The sequence below is a fragment of the Bolinopsis microptera genome, chromosome 8 (genome assembly GCF_026151205.1).
Source record: "Bolinopsis microptera isolate Bmic1 chromosome 8, MBARI_Bmic_1.0, whole genome shotgun sequence".
In the NCBI taxonomy this organism is placed as follows: Eukaryota; Metazoa; Ctenophora; class Tentaculata; order Lobata; family Bolinopsidae; genus Bolinopsis; species Bolinopsis microptera.
In genome coordinates this window covers 6,874,012-6,891,487 of record NC_087079.1, presented here as the reverse complement: position 1 = coordinate 6,891,487, position 17,476 = coordinate 6,874,012, and the positions used below count along the sequence as shown (strand labels likewise).

The following is a 17,476-nucleotide window of genomic DNA, read 5'->3' as shown; positions in this document are numbered from 1 at the left end:
GTTACCAGGGTTACCAAGGTTACCAGGGTTACCAGGGTTACCAGGGTTACCAGGGTTACCAAGGTTACCAGGGTTACCAGGGTTACCAGAGTTACCAGGGTTACCAAGGTTACCAGGGTTACCAAGGTTACCAAGGTTACCAAGGTTACCAGGGTTACCAGGGTTACCAGGGTTAACAGGGTTACCAGGGTTACCAAGGTTACCAGGGTTACCAGGGTTACCAGGGTTACCAAGGTTACCAAGGTTAACAGGGTTACCAAGGTTACCAGGGTTACCAGGGTTACCAGGGTTACCAAGGTTACCAGGGTTACCAGGGTTACCAGGGTTAACAGGGTTACCAGTGTTAACAGGGTTACCAGTGTTGCACTTTTCTTTATGGTATAAAAATACGAATTTTCAGCTAAAGTTTATCCTAATATTTAGCTACAAACTGACAGTCAGATTTAACAGCTTACTACATGCATTCAAACTGTTCGATTTAGTGACCACGACTTGATAAGAAGGCGTGGCTCGGTAGATAATTATTTGTGCATTACATTATAAAATCGACCACCACACTAAAATTACATGATACAAATAATATAATATAACTTATAACTGTACACACCACAACTCATAAGTGTTATCATTTCTTTTCAAGTTTCTTAACACGCTTCAAACTTTCAAACACACCAACTTCAAACACTCGCTCATAATATGTGTGTATTATTGTGAAATGTTGTACCTTCATAAAGGTACGACATTTTACAAATAGTACACAAGTTATTTGTTATATATAATAATATGTTGAAAGTATTAAAAATGTTGAAAGTATTAAAACTATATAAACTTGTATAATGTATAATGTATAGTGTATAAAGGTATAATGTATAATAGTATAATGTATAGCACTATTGTGAAATGTATAATGTATAATGTATAGCACTATTGTGAAATGTCATACCTTCATGAAGGGGTTAGATTTATCAGCAAGTTGTTTGGTAGTGAGGGAGGACCGGGCATATCCTATGATCTGACAGGTTGGGGGCAGGATCTTCTTTTCGAACAGGTTGCAGAGGGAGGGGAATATCTTCTTCTTCGCTAAATCGCCCTGAGATGGGGAATGTTTAGAAATTTAGAATTTCAGAGGTTGTGTGGCATTTATTTAAGGTTTGTCAGGAACCTTGGATGGAAGAGTTTGAAGACTTGTTGTCCTCATTACATATAATTTACATTGACATTAAATTTACATTGAGATTGTTTCTAAAATTTACATTTACGATAATTTTCTACTGCTGGAAGAAATTTCAATCCTACAGTTCAATATTGTTCAAAACCACAAAAGAATAGACAATATTAGAGAAAAATTGTCTTCTAGACATTGGAAGAATTGGTAACAATAAAGATGTACATTTCGAAACATTATTTTTGTCAATTGAGGTCTGACATTCATTAAATATAAAATAACATTAAAATTATCGACATACTATATATATATTATTACAATTTTCTGTAAGATATCAGATTTTGTCTTTTCTGAACGTCATGTATTCTACATACCGTTCACAAATTACGTAATCAGCCGAGGGGGAGGGGGGGGGAGTTTCCAAATGATTGAGCTATTGTAACTTTAACATAAAATGACGTAAACGACCTATATAGTATATACCGGATATATTTACCGGATATTATAGTCTAATAAGCAAAGGTGCAAAAAGTGTAAAAATCAGGGACCACCATTAAGATAATGCTCGACGGGACACCCTGTGAAGAAGGGATCTTGAGGACATCCAGTACTTAAAACAAAGTATTTCCTCAGACAGACATCCTGTGGACATCCAGTGGCTGCGCCTTTAGCATCCAGACGTAGGAGTCTGCATTTCTTCTTTTTAGCCAATGATAGAGAGCACATTTGTTCGGAGGTAGGTTGAGTTTGTCCACAAGTGAGTTCTCGGCAGGCTCTAGCGAGAGAGCCATCACCGTAGATTTCAAATTCAGCACACTGAGGGGCGGCTTCTTCACATTCTGGGATGACTGGAGAAATGGCGCAGTCCTGATTTCTCCTGTATTGATTTCCGATCTGCCAGTTTAATCGTCTACCTCGGCTGTTCGCAAAACAGAGCCCAACATTAAGTTCTGATCGTTCGAACAGTTCAATGTGAGCCAGCATGTATCCGTCATAGTGGATAACAAACGGGAAACCTCCAGGCCTGCAGTCCACTGTCACATGAAGATTTTTAAGGAGTACCACACAGCCCGTATCTGCTATACTCACTTCCTTGCCTTCCATATATTTTATCTTCTGTCCTCTGTAGTTTATCAGCCATCCCCGTTGTACTTCGAGAGCCCCAGACGCTACAAATACTGTTACGGCTCCGCAGGATACTTTACCGTCAGATTGATCGAATGCCCCATAGATAAACCAAGAGGGAGAGCCCAAACTAGCGGCTAGCACGTGATAGCACTTGAGATCGTAGTGTTCAGATTTCTTGTCAAAAGTGTCAATAACACCATTGGGGTAGACACTGCAAATCTCTCCGGTGCTAGCAGCAGGTGCCTCTGTTGCTTCAATAACAAGATTATTAACCCAAGTAGGTGTAGCCGAGGAAGTGTCTTCTGGTGTTGTCGTCGGCGGGACAGTTGTCGTCAGCGGGACAGTTGTTGTCGGTGGCACAGTTGTCGCAATATATTTACTTATCATTCTGTATTCAATATTCATTTGTCCGGAGGCTTTCTTATTGGTGTCAAAGAGAGCAATCTCTGCGGTCGTAATTCTTTCAATTTCGAGCATTTTCCTCCAATGGTCGCAATACTTTTGTTCAGCAAATGTTGGTGAAGTTGAGTTGTTGATGAGGTATACGCTCGGATCAGCTAGGTCTAGAAGTAAAGTATCAGGGACTTCTCCATTTAGCGTCTTCTTATCATAGCAATGATCGTAAGAAGAATGCCCCTTTCTAGTACTAATTTTAAGGAAGTTTTTGATGACCTTTTTGCCTTTCATCTGGAACCGAAAGGAAGTCATGGCTATCATTTTGTCGGATTCATCAAAAAACCTAGTCATTAGGTTTATATTCAGGCTAGCCAGTGCCTTCTTGGGTATAATCCTGAATTCCACGGTCATGAACTTGGGGTCCAACTCAAATGTATCAGTAGTTCCCAGTTTTATGGGCATCCACACTTCAGCCTCAGGAGTGAGAAATAGGACTGAACAAATTGCAAGCACCAACCATTTCATCCTAATATTTTAAGTTTCAAATTTAAGTCCAAGTTTTACCAACATCATGGAGTCGTAAGGAAATATCAAATAAATATTGTCGAAAAATATTGAGAAATGAAAATTAAAAAGTACGGGTATCGGCCTTACAAAATGACACGAAAAAGGAGATGGCTCTGAAATGCACAAAAATGAGTTTTGTTCATGTTTTATTATCCAGATAGGTAGTTCAACAAGTATATTTTTCTTCCCAGGGGTTGATTTGATTGAAAAACCGTAAATTTTGCGATAAAAATTGTCATCTTTGAAATCTTCCAAAAAAACATGCCTTACAAAATGACAATTTCGTCACGGCTGTCATTTTTTAACAGCAGCCTATAGAAATTTGATTTCACCTAGGACAGTTAGATAAATATAATAGATTGAAGATTAGAATAGCTTTTACAGGAAAAAGGATGGGTAAAAAAAGTTGGGCAACTTCGCGTGAGATAGTGCCTTACAAAATGACAACCCAAAACGGCATCACTCCAAATCCGATTTGGGAAAAAGTTTCATTATTCTTTCACGTGTCTTACTGTTAGATATATATGTTGTTTATATTATACCAGTTCTGTTTTTACCAGAATATATTAAAAAAGGAACATTTTTTATACTTTTTTTATACAAAAATGTCATTTTGTGAGGCGTAAAAATCATTTTTTGTTTTCATACTTGAACACAGTATTTGGTTATATTTGATATCTTCTATGCCTTTTTCAGTGTTTAGTTAACGTTTGACATGTTTTAGGAGTTGTTATTACTCTCTGCTTTCACAAAATAGAAGCTTTATTTCGTTGAGTTTTGAAATCAGAGTTTGAAATCAAAGATTTTGAAATCAAAGTTTTGATATCAGAGCTGCACTTTTGTAATGCTACTTGATTGTTAACTGTCAGATTATGATTATTTTTAACTCCTTCTTTTATTGACTGTTTCTGATCCATTTTAGATGATGAAAGTAATTCAATCTGAAACATTGTCATTTTGTAAGGCTTTTCGGTGTCATTTTGTGAGGCATTTTGATCAAAATTGATGATCAAACAAACACATTTAGGTTCATCATAAGCTTACTGGGTTTTAGAATACCAATAATAAGGCAAGGGGCATCCAATATAAATATGCCATCTTTGTATCATAAAATAAAACTGTCATTTTGTGAGGCATAACACTGTCATTTTGTGAGGCTAGGTCATTTTTTTGTCATTTTTTCTACCAAAGTCACTAAATCAGTTTTTTAATTTGACCAGAGTAGTCTTTGATTGACATAAGTCGTGGTAGTACCTGGTTTCCTGGGGTTAAATTCTAAACTTTGATCTCCATTCTGGGTAACAGTTAGGCGGGGCAATGACTGAACAGCAAAAACGTCCATATTTAAGTAAGAAATATAGATTCTATGTCATTATCATTCCTTGGGAAGTGTTAATTAATGCTTTTTCTTTCATACAGTAAAAGGAATAGGGTTCAATGTATAGGGAACCTAAGCTACAGCATGGTCTATGTGGACTGTCATTTTGTGAGGCCTGTCATTTTGTAAGGCCGATACCCGTAGCAGAACTGTACTAAATAGACGATAGGTATTCAAAAATACCAAAAACGTGTGTTAAAACAAATTGGAAGTGTTGTAACGGAAAAGCGAAAAGTTATTACTTTATTATTAATTTTTGACAAAATGAGTAATACAAATGGCACGAATATAATTATAATAATATAATGATCTAATCAAGGATCTACTACAAATATGTAGTTAATTTACAAAGGCTGCTCTCCTAAGTAATCATTGACTCCGATTTACGAACGATAATAAATGCTATAAATAATATTATTAATTTAATTATTGATACGTGTACGTGCTTAGGTGCTTTCAGAAAGAATGTTTAATCCTGTTTATAAAATATCAATTATAACTTATTAATTATTTATTAATTACAGTTACACCAATTTACCAGAAGAGTGCAAAGAAGCTAAAGATATTTCCGGGAATAACTACTATACCGGGGTACAGTGAATACTACGATTCAGGTTATTCATTAACCCACTTCTTGGTGATTTTATTTATCTTTTTCTAGTAGTTGAAACGACAGTTACTTCCATAATTTATCGTATGGATACTGACTTTTGGCCCCCCTGTAATATTTACGAAAAATAAGACGACTGGAAGTCCCTGTTCTCTTTCTTTAACCCGACGGGATTGCACCAGGGGCGGTGGTAACAGAGCTTCAAGACTTCAGGAGTCTGTTGTCGATATCTATGTTTAATATATTTATGATATTATATACTTTGTTACTTTGTAACTCTCTAACAGCAGGAGTAGGAGACATATGGACGTGTTGTGAAAGCCGCCGAAAGGAAGGCTGACAGTCAACGCTGACCAATCAGAGGACGACTTTATGACACACCAACAAACGAATATTACATTTTTATCGTATAAAAAGTTCTTGAACTGACTCATGATCTTTAATAAAGCTGTCACTGGTAAATATAAACAATAAACATGACCATCTTGATGATGACCTGATAAAGCTTCACTGATTAGATGCAAAGAAAAGGATTGTCTCAATAAAAGTTTAAACGTGTTCAATCAATTCATCAGACCGAACTCTTTCAGAATTCGAAGAGAAGAGGGAAATTTGTTCGCTAATTGAGGGATAATGAGGCTAACAAGTCATTACTAAGTTATGAATTATGTTTGAATAATAACGTCTATCAAAGTATCCTCTGACCTAAAATACATGAGATGGATGCTCTAGGTCGAAGGCTGGCCCAGCCGACCCCTTTTTTCCTTCTAATAGAGGGTAAAGTGAGGCTAACAAATCTTTTCTAATTTTTGAGTTATGTTTGAACAATAACGTCCTTTAAACTATCCTTTGCCCTGGTATACATTATATGGATACTTTTTTTGGGTTTTGAGGTTTTTTTTCCCTTTTTTTGGGTTTAAAAAAAAATTTCTTTTTTTTGTAACTTTTTATTTTATTCGACTACATTGAAAAAAAAACCCCTACTAAATAGTGGGTATAATTTGCCCATTTCCCAATGTTTAATGAGCTGTTTAAAGCAATTTATGGGTGGGTATCATATTTTATATACCAAGACACAGTTAGTACCGTGATTTCTCAACAGTTAGTACCTCAAAAGCCGGCAAAAGGGGGTGGGTGTCCTAAATATTATCCGAAAAAGCAGTTAGTACCGTGAAGGGGGTGACTCTTGGGCCATGATGTTACTAATACTGGGACAACATCTCTAGGGCCCAAGATCGTTGGCGTGATGTTTGAAACCTATTTCGGTAGTATTGCACATTTTTTGAAGAAACTGCATTCCCTTCCAGTAAAATTCCACAGCAAACCCCCATTTCCCGCTGAGTTTGGGGGAAATTAAACAGGTAAAGTAAGGCGGGGTTTTACTGCATAAGTATTGTATTACGACAATAACTGTATTTTTGCTCTTTGAATTTATCAAAATCTGGATTGGTCTTAACCGAATAATTCAAGACTTCATGACGATAAATTTGTGTTAAAAGTGAAGATACCACCTAGGTTTAACATTTGCAGATCTTAGGTCGTATTTCCACACGATGGTCTAAAAGAATAGTATGGGGTGCAATTTGTGCAGACTGCAGGGTAATTGTTGTAAGGAATCAATAGCATTATGTTGACTTTAAAACTTGATATTCAACGTCATTACAATGAATGTTAGTGATTGGAGACAGCTAGAGACTGTATGGCTGAATCCCGATTTATTTTGTAACTGAATTAGTTAGGTGCTGTGAGCATGATCTAGCATAAGACAGGATAAACTTTCTTGAAATATACATAAATATAAAAGACAATAAAAACGATTCGTTTGTAAGAGTTAAAAAGAATTAAATATTGAATACATAAATTGTATTCTTCGATAGAGTGTATTGCTGTCAATTGAGGTTAGACTATCATAGATTGAAAGTACAATAATAAAATATTCAGCTGAATTTCACAAATCAAGAGAATATTGATAAACAACTATTTTGTGGGAAACGAACTACGAAGTTCGGTGTCATTGCACGCGTCGTGCCGACTGGCCGAATGAACTTAGATAATGTAAAATAATTTACCTATAGAATATATTGGATATTTATTAATCACATACCATTATCATAATAATATTTATATTATTATTTCAAAAGACTTATAAGTCTTTTGAAATACCATGTACCAAGCTCGACAGGAAAGAATGATCCGATTGTCCAAACATATGGTACCGTTCACATATTACGTAATCAGCCGAGGGGGAGGACGGGGGAGGTTTCCAAATGATTAAGCTAGTGTAGCTTTGCCATAATATGTGAACGACCCCTATAGTATTATATACCGGGTACCCTCTTATAAGCAAAGGTGCAAAAATTGTAAAAATCAGGGACCATTATTAAGATAATTCTCGACAGGACACTCAGTGAAGAAGGGATCTTGAGGACTTCCAGCATTTAGAACAAAGTATTTCCTCAGACAGACATCCTGCGGACATCCAGTTAGGGCGCCTTGGACATTGGAGCCTCGGAGGTGGCATTTCTTCTTTTTAGCCATTGACAGAGAGCAGATTTGTTCAGAGGTAGGTTTGTTTTGTCCACACGAGAGTTCTCGGCAGGCTCGAGCAAGAGAGCCATCACAGGCATTTTCAAATTCAGTACACTGAGGGGCAGCTTCAGCACAGTTGGAGATAGCTGGAGAAATATCACAATTCTGATTTTGATTGCTTTGGTTCCTGATCTGCCAGTTTACCCTACTCTTGCTATTCTCAAAACAGAGTCCAATCTCATTCTGTGATCGCTCGAACAGTTCAATGTGAGCCAGCATGTATCCGTCATAATGGACAACGAACGGGAAACCTCCAGGCCTGCAGTCCACAGTCAGATGGAGATTTGTGAGAGACATCACACATCCCGTATCTCCAATCGCCTTTTCCTCGCCTTCTGTATATTCATACTTTTGTCCTCCGTAATTAACTAGCCACCCTCGTGCTACTTCAAAAGCTTTTGAGCCAACATAGACCGCTAAGGACCTGCAGGACCCTTTACCATCGCTTGCATCGTATGCCCCGTAGATAAACCAGGAGGGAGAAGCGCGACTAGCAGCTAGCACGTGGTAGCACTTGAGGTCGTAGTGTTCAGATTTCCTGTCAAACGTGTCGATGACACCGTCAGGGTAGACGCTGCAGATCTCACCGGTGCTAGCAGCAGGTGCCTTCGTGGCTCGAGATTCTAGGTTAGCAAGTCCCGAGGATGTCGGGGTGGTGGAAGATTCAAGTGGTAAGAAAGTAGTGGGAACAGTCTCCGTACTTATCACCCTGTACTTTATATCAAGGTGTTGAAGGGTGTTCCTACCGTTATCCCAAAGAGCAACATCTGCGGACACAATTCCGTTTTTTACCAACATGTCCCTCCAATGGTCACAAAATCGTTGTCCAGCAAAGTTGGGTGATTTGGAGTTGTTGATGAGGTACACGTCTGGATCTGTTAGGTCTACAAACATATTTTCGGGAACTATTCCTCCGATAATCTTCCTATCGTAGCAATGATCATAAGAAGTTTGCCCCTTTTTAGTGCTCAGTCTAAGGAATTCCTTGGTCACTTTTTTTCCCTTCATTTGGAAGCGGAAGGAAGTCATGGCCACCATTTTGTTGGATCTGTCTAATAACCTAGTCACAAGGTTGAAATTTAAGTATTCCAGCGCCTTCTTGGGTACCATCTCGTATTCCACAGCCATGGACTCGGGATCAAAATCGAATGAGTCGGATATTCCAACTTTAATGGGTATCCATTCTTTAGCCACGGAGGTGAGAGATATGATTGACCAAACTGCGACCACCAACAACTTCATTCTAAGATTTTGAATTTAGACTATTAGTGTTATTAACAGCATAAATTAAATGTAATGTTAGCGTACAGAATTAAATATTTTCAAAGAAATAGTGAAGAATTAGATTTAAAAAAGCAGTATAAAATCTTAACCTAATGAACAATGCATCGGTGAAAATGTATCAAGAAACTGACTACTCGAAGAAGGGCCTTCCGTAGGGTGGATAATTGTTATGCCTGAAATCATCCATGGTTCATTACAGATGTCATGTTTGTGGAACTGGTAATTGAATATATTTAAAATTTAATTCAGTTGGACGTATAGGTTCTAGAAAACAACTGGGTGGAGCTGAAAATTTACAGAACTTCAAAATTTCATAATGACTTTAATGTAAGTCCTGACAGACATCCAGTGCCTGTTAGAATTGGATATATTAATATGTCCGCTAGATTCTGGGACTTTCTCGCGCGGGGTTTTCATTTAGACTCATATCTTCCAGAGGAAGATAAAACGGTATATAAATATATAAATATAAGTCAAACCTGCCCAAGCATGGCAGGGCCAGTAGGTAAAGACCAGACCAAAACACACTGAACCGACTAGGTATATAAATTAACAATATGTAAATAATAGAAAATATAATAAAGGTATATAGATAATACGGTAATACAATTGTCATTGGGTATTTCAGGGCTATATTATGTCAGTAAATTAATCGGGATTTCTTCAAAAATCTTATCTCGAGCAAGAGATGCCTTTTAAGTGTAGGTGAAATATTGCAAAAATGAGTATGCAAAAATAATAAGGTCTCTCTAAAGGAAGGATATATTCTGTAGACAGTAATTTTTAATAATGTGGCAGCACTGCGTGAAAATCGTCTTATAAATAGGGGTGGGCACGGATAGCAATATTTTTGGGTGATGTCATGAATTTTTAAACGGCCCTGTTTTTTGGGTAAAGGGACCTCCAAAATGAAAAAATAACTTGGTTTGGGGTCAAAAAAGCCCAAAATAAATATTTCCCGCCCCGTTTTCGGTTAGCGGGAGGGTCATTTTTGACGTTTTTGACTAAAATTGGCTTTATTTAATTCATTTTCACCTTTTACACCTCATTGTTACCCATGATTGTGAATCATTATTGACAAACCAGGTAGGGTGAATGATTTCAGCCATCTAAAAATTTTCTGAAGACCCCCAGGGTGCCCGTATCCATGGAAACGGGTCGTTTTGAAAAAAAATTAAGCGAAATCAGCCAAAATGTTTGTTTTTACCCCTTTTTGCCATTCCAAGACTTTTAACATGGCCAAAGTATCCAGAAAGACCATAATTGTACATTGTAACTTGTATGTCAACTATAAAAGGTATAAAAACATGATGTTAGGTGTTTTAGTGGTATTTTTGGGCCTTAGCAACGCCTAGCAACGGGGCGTTTTAGGCATTTTAGAGGTTAATACATGTCATTTTAATATCTTACACTCTATTGTTACTAATGAATGTTGATTATTATTAACATACCAGGTAGGGTTGATGATTTCAAGCTTCCAGAGCTCATCTGGAGGCATATTGGGTGCCCGTAACCATGAAAACTCGTCTTTTTTACGAAAAATTGAGATTTCGGTGTAAATTAGGGTTTTTTACAACTTTATCCATAAATATTATACTAGTTATCCTTTATAAACCCTATGACAGTTGTGTATTGGGAGATAAAATGGTAACTAATGTCTAACACTTCAGGGAGATAAGTTTTCCCACTATTTAGGCCCCTAGCAACCCATAGCAACGACGATTTACATGCAAAATAAGGCATAAAATACCACTATTTGACCCAAAACTGCTGAAAATTGACCTGGGTCATGGTAACAACGGTTTAAAACAGTAAAGTGATTACAATTAAACTATTGATGTTAGGGTTCCTCACTATGTAGGCCCCTAGCAACCCATAGCAACACCTAGTTACGTGAGTCTTGGTCGTACCTTCATATCAATACCGATTGTCTGTAAGGTGTGAGTGCCTTTCCTAACTTGCCAAATCCTTGCAAATCCAGTAACGTGTAGATCCTTTAACAGAACTCATGAAAGTTATGGTTGCAATTAAACTATTGATGTTAGGGTTCCTCACTATGTAGGCCCCTAGCAACCCATAGCAACACCTAGTTACGTGAGTCTTGGTCGTACCTTCAATACCGATTGTCTGTAAGGTGTGAGTGCCTTTCCTAACTTGCCAAATCCTGGCAAATCCAGTAACGTGTAGATCCTTTAACAGAACTCATGAAAGTTATGGTTGCAATTAAACTATTGATGTTAGGGTTCCTCACTATGTAGGCCCCTAGCAACCCATAGCAACACCTAGTTACGTGAGTCTTGGTCGTACCTTCAATACCGATTGTCTGTAAGGTGTGAGTGCCTTTCCTAACTTGCCAAATCCTGGCAAATCCAGTAACGTGTAGATCCTTTAACAGAACTCATGAAAGTTATGGTTGCAATTAAACTATTGATGTTAGGGTTCCTCACTATGTAGGCCCCTAGCAACCCATAGCAACACCTAGTTACGTGAGTCTTGGTCGTACCTTCAATACCGATTGTCTGTAAGGTGTGAGTGCCTTTCCTAACTTGCCAAATCCTGGCAAATCCAGTAACGTGTAGATCCTTTAACAGAACTCATGAAAGTTATGGTTGCAATTGAACTATTGATGTTAGGGTTCCTCACTATGTAGGGCATAGGCCCATAGCAACCAATAGCAGCACCTAGTTACGTGACACGAGTAAAAACTAGAATGTCAAATTTTCAACAATTGTTAAATTTTATGTTACAATATCAAATTTAAAACTATTTTAGAACTTGACTTTAATTGCTTTCAATCGAAATTTGAAATTAAAAGTTTTAACTTTTGACCATTTTTGAACATAGTCATGGTTAACAAAATCAAATATGACAAAATGGACCGTATTCATTTGTGAGACCTCCAGTCTTGGTCGTACCTTCAATACTGATTGTCTCTGTAAGGTCTACGTCTGGGTGCCTTTCCTAGCTGGCCAAATCCTGGCAAATCCAGTAACGTGTAGATCCTTAAACATAACTCATGAAAGTTATGGTTGCAGAATCCCCATTCACACTGAGGACCTCCCCTGGGTAAGATGTATCCTCAAACAGCCCTATTACACAGTTGTTCTTCTTACATGGCAAACTCTCATCAGTATTACCAAACTGAACTTGATCTGGATTACCATGACCAATAGAATGGGGCTGTAAGGGTTCTCACTGCTCTTCGACAACTCTGGGGCTTTTCTGATACCGGTTTAGCTAGCCAATTGTTTAAACAAGATCTTGTAGAACGTGTGAAGCTTTACATTTTGTAATAACTTCCACCACCTTGGTTTCTTCACACAGCAAGTCAGCTTTCTGCTGGAACACACTCTTGAGTGACTGCTTCTGTTCCCCTTCAAATTTGAATGTCTTAAAATGTAACTTACAAACATCGACCTCGTAAGGATGGTCTTCTGATCGAATTGATACAGCCAGTATGACTGGAGGAAAGGAGGGCACGAACGAAAATCAAGCGATGTCAAATCCTTTGGGTAAGTTAATAGGACATGATATAGGCCAGGAAGGATATGAAGTAGACGATCTGGAGGCTGCTATCATTGGCTATCAGGGTAAAAGAATTGCCCCAGTAAATGTAGAGGATCTCCCAGTTACCAAGTCAAGCCCCAGAGTTGTTGAAGAGCAGTTAGAACCCTTACAGACCCATTCTATTGGTCATAGTTATCCAGATCAAGTTTAGTGTGGTGAAACTGATGAGAGTTCGCCTCCTAAGAAGAACAACTGTGTAATAGGGCTGTTTGAGGATACATCTTACCCAAGGGAGGTCCTCAGTGTGAATGGGGATTCTGCAACCATAACTTTCATGAGTTTTGTTAAAGGATCTACACGTTACTGGATTTGCAAGGATTTGGCAAGTTAGGAAAGGCACTCACACCTTACAGACAATCGGTATTGATATGAAGGTACGACCAAGACTCACGTAACTAGGTGTTGCTATGGGTTGCTAGGGGCCTACATAGTGAGGAACCCTAACATCAATAGTTTAATTGTAATCACTTTACTGTTTTAAACCGTTGTTACCATGACCCAGGTCAATTTTCAGCAGTTTTGGGTCAAATAGTGGTATTTTATGCCTTATTTTGCATGTAAATCGTCGTTGCTATGGGTTGCTAGGGGCCTAAATAGTGGGAAAACTTATCTCCCTGAAGTGTTAGACATTAGTTACCATTTTATCTCCCAATACACAACTGTCATAGGGTTTATAAAGGATAACTAGTATAATATTTATGGATAAAGTTATAAAAAACCCTAATTTTCACCGAAATCTCAATTTTTCGTAAAAAAGACGAGTTTTCATGGTTACGGGCACCCAATATGCCTCCAGATGAGCTCTGGAAGCTTGAAATCATCAACCCTACCTGGTATGTTAATAATAATCAACATTCATTAGTAACAATAGAGTGTAAGATATTAAAATGACATGTATTAACCTCTAAAATGCCTAAAACGCCCCGTTGCTAGGCGTTGCTAAGGCCCAAAAATACCACTAAAACACCTAACATCATGTTTTTATACCTTTTATAGTTGACATACAAGTTACAATATACAATAATGGTCTTTCTGGATACTTTGGCCATGTTAAAAGTCTTTGAATGGCAAAAAGGGGTAAAAACAAACATTTTGGCTGATTTCGCTTAATTTTTTTTCAAAACGACCCGTTTCCATGGATACGGGCACCCTGGGGATCTTCAGAAAATTTTTAGATGGCTGAAATCATTCACCCTACCTGGTTTGTCAATAATGATTCACAATCATGGGTAACAATGAGGTGTAAAAGGTGAAAATGAATTAAATAAAGCTAATTTTAGTCAAAAACGTCTAAAATGACCCTCCCGCTAACCGAAAACGGGGCGGGAAATATTTATTTTGGGCTTTTTTGACCCTAAACCAAGTTATTTTTTCATTTTGGAGGTCCCTTTACCCAAAAAAACAGGGCCGTTTAAAAATTTGGAAAATTTGCATTTTCGTGCCCACCCCTATTATAAACGAATTCGGAGATGATTTTCCAAGGCCGGTGTTTATGTGTAAAAGTGTGAAGACTAAAGATAACAACGTATTTGTGTGACAAGGTGTATCAATTGTTCACAACTGACAAAGAATCTGAAGGTAGAACTAGAAGTTCGACCAAAGAATCGACGAAGAAAGATAAAGCTTAAAACGAAAAGGATACAACAGGAAGTGCCCCGCCCGCAGTGCCCCACCTGCTGGAATGCAGGGTGTATCACTATAAAAGTGTTTGTGGAGGTCATGGACGGTCGTCATGATCATAATTACAATGATCTAAACTAAATTTAGCACCATACTAGACGATATAGCGCTAATGGTAACCAGAAATGCATAGGAAAACAGATTACATTGTTTAGTTTACTATCATACAGTTTTATTTGATTTCGAATGAATGCTCGAAAAATCCCAGCCAAATGTGATTAGTGGTTCGTAGTATATGTGTAACCTACTAATGATAAGTCCTGAGAACATGCACAATCTGCTCAATTTGGTTGCTGACCTCATTTATTTGAAACATCTTTATTGCTTTAAATCAATTTATCAATTTCAAACTTCACTCTTGATTTCATTTGTGAATTGCGCCTGGTACGCTCCAATGAATCGGGACCGATTGCAGGGTTATAAAAGCGACTTTTTTATAGTCGCGAATTATTTCTAAATTTTGCGCAATTCTATTATAATTTGTTGTCGGCTGATGTCTTACAGAATCACAATTTCCCTGCCTCAGACCACGGCGAGATAATAGTAATAGTATTATAGATAACCAATTCAGGAACTTAACGAGACTTTATAATGCATTAGATACTAACTTTCAATAACATTAAAATATGAGCGGCTTATAGTAGCTATCTATGCGGCTAGCTCACCCCTCAATAATTGAGTACACCTGACTGGGGAAAAAGTTAAAAGTTAGTAAATGTTTGTACTTAACCTACTAGATTAACTCTTTATGCAAATTTTAAACTGTTCGTGGTTTTGAGAATTGATTGATTCATCAGGTTGAAGTTTAAGTCTTGTATATCTTGTCTTTGCGTCTTGGGCATAATATCGAATTTGACGGCCATGGTCTCAGGGTCCCCTTTGACAGATACCGATTCTTTGGCCTCGGAAGTGAAATTCACTGATGCTTTATAAAGCATGGACTATTTCATGCACGAAAACCCTTTTGATGAAGATGATATGTGATATTAGACACTGATCATGTACACATATTTTAACATTTTTACTGCTTAACGACTGCTTTTCTTATTTACTGTATAAAAATAGATTTTAAAATCATTTGAGTTTGTAGCGTATATATGACGCTTTGCCCTTGTCAGAGGGTCTATCATTATGAGTTTAGATTGAAATTGGCTAATCTCCTCTGAATTGAATACAAATAACACACGTTATTGCCGACGTTTCGCCCCCATGGCTTCTTCAAGGCGGAACAAAAACTTTGTTACATAGTGACCTGGTAAATATCCAAATTAATACATAAAACTCTGAGAAACATTAAAAATAAATGGGAAGATTCTAAGCGGTAGAAAATTTTTAAAGCAAAAGATAGATGTTAGGCCAAAGAATCTAGAACTGTCCAATATTTGAGAGCTAGACCAACGTACACAGAACAGCAACGAAAATAGCTTCCTACTCCCTAACATTTTCGGGGAAACTGAAAGGGTGCCACGTACATATATTTTGATGACATTTACATAATAGCCCATGTGGTCTTTTGCCACGAGTCTGCTTCAGGTGAGAGCTGAGTGTTTATTTTAGGAAGTAACTGCTTGATATACAGTGATTGCCAGATCATTCGGTCTGCATAATCCTTACATACTTTGAGGACTTCAAATTTAAATGGTTCGATAGGAATTTCTTTTATTTCAGGGCAGGGACAAAAGGATTTCGCGGCATGTACGAAACCGCGAAATTTCCCTTTCTCCGCGACAAATCGCGATTTTTTACGTTTTCCGCGACAGACCGCGAAATCTCCCATTCTCCGCGACAAATCGCGATTTTTTCAGTTTTTCGCGAAAAATCGCGCATTTTCCTTTAAATCTGAAGACCAAATTTGTGCATTATCTTTTAAATCTGGGGACCAATCACCAAATTTGCGCATTTTCCTTAAAATCTGAGGACCAAGTTTGCGTATTTTCCATAAAATCTGCGGGCCAAATGTCACGTTTTCTACAACTACAAGTATATGAAACCAATCACATTTTCAGCCTTCCGTGAGTTCTGATTGTAGGTACATTCTCGATACATATAACATACCTCTGAAAGTGAAGGCGGAGCTCCCGCTTCCGAGCTCATATTGCGAAAGGCCAGGGAGGCCTGCCTTCCGAGATCGCATTACAAGGGGAGCCCTCGAGTCCAATATCGTGTATCGAAGGGTATGTGTGACCTTTGAAAAACGAAAAAAAATTTTCGGTCCGAGTCATTCTCGATACATACTTCTGAAGGCGGATCTCCCGCTTCCGAGCTCATATTGCGAAGGGGAGGCCTACCTTCTGAGATCGCATTACAAGGGGAGCCCTCGAGTCCAAAATCGTGTATCGAAGGGTATGTGTGACTTTTGAAAACCGAAAAAATATTTTTGGCTCATAATGATCAGGGTAGCATGAAACATGAACAAAAGTAGTTTGCAGAAAAACTTTGAAAAAATTTTGACTTAGAAAATTTTCGGTCGGAGTCATTCTCGATACATACATCTGAAGGCGGATCTCCCGCTTCCGAGCTCATATTGCGAAGGGGAGGCCTGCCTTCTGAGATCGCATTACAAGGGGAGCCCTCGAGTCCAATATCGTGTATCGAAGGGTATGTGTGACTTTTGAAAACCGAAAAAATATTTTTGGCTCATAATGATCAGGGTAGCATGAAACATGAACAAAAGTAGTTTCCAGAAAAACTTTGAAAAAATTTAGACTTTTTCGAAAATTTTCTGTCCGAGTCATTCTCGATACGTACATCTGAAGGCGGAGCTCCCGCTTCCGAGCTCGTATTGCGAAGGGGAGGTCTGACTTCCGAGATCGTATATGGAAGTTGACCAGTAGACATATAAAACTTGACCAGACGACATAAAGTTGACCAGTAGACATATAAAACTTGACCAGACGACATAAAGTTGACCAAACGACATATAAAACTTGACCAAACGACATAAAGTTGACCAGACGACATAAAGTTGACCAGTAGACATACAAAACTTGACCAAACGACATAAAGTTGACCAGAAGACATACAATGGATTAGGAAATCGAACAGTAGGTTAAATCAGTGTTGTTATTCAATCGTCACTTGTCAGATATTTCGTCATCGATAACGTCATCGT

At 37.9% G+C, this 17,476-nt stretch overlaps 1 protein-coding gene across 2 annotated transcripts in view; it reads right to left on the bottom strand.

The window, feature by feature from the left end:
* LOC134820243 (glucose-6-phosphate 1-dehydrogenase-like) overlaps positions 1-17,476 on the bottom strand; it is a 50,997-nt gene that overhangs the window by 10,364 nt on the left and 23,157 nt on the right. For both annotated transcript variants that reach the window (XM_063830469.1, XM_063830468.1), the window contains exon 2: positions 944-1,090. In XM_063830469.1, coding sequence (XP_063686539.1) covers positions 944-1,090 — 147 coding nt within the window. The remainder of the gene's footprint in view (positions 1-943; positions 1,091-17,476) is intronic.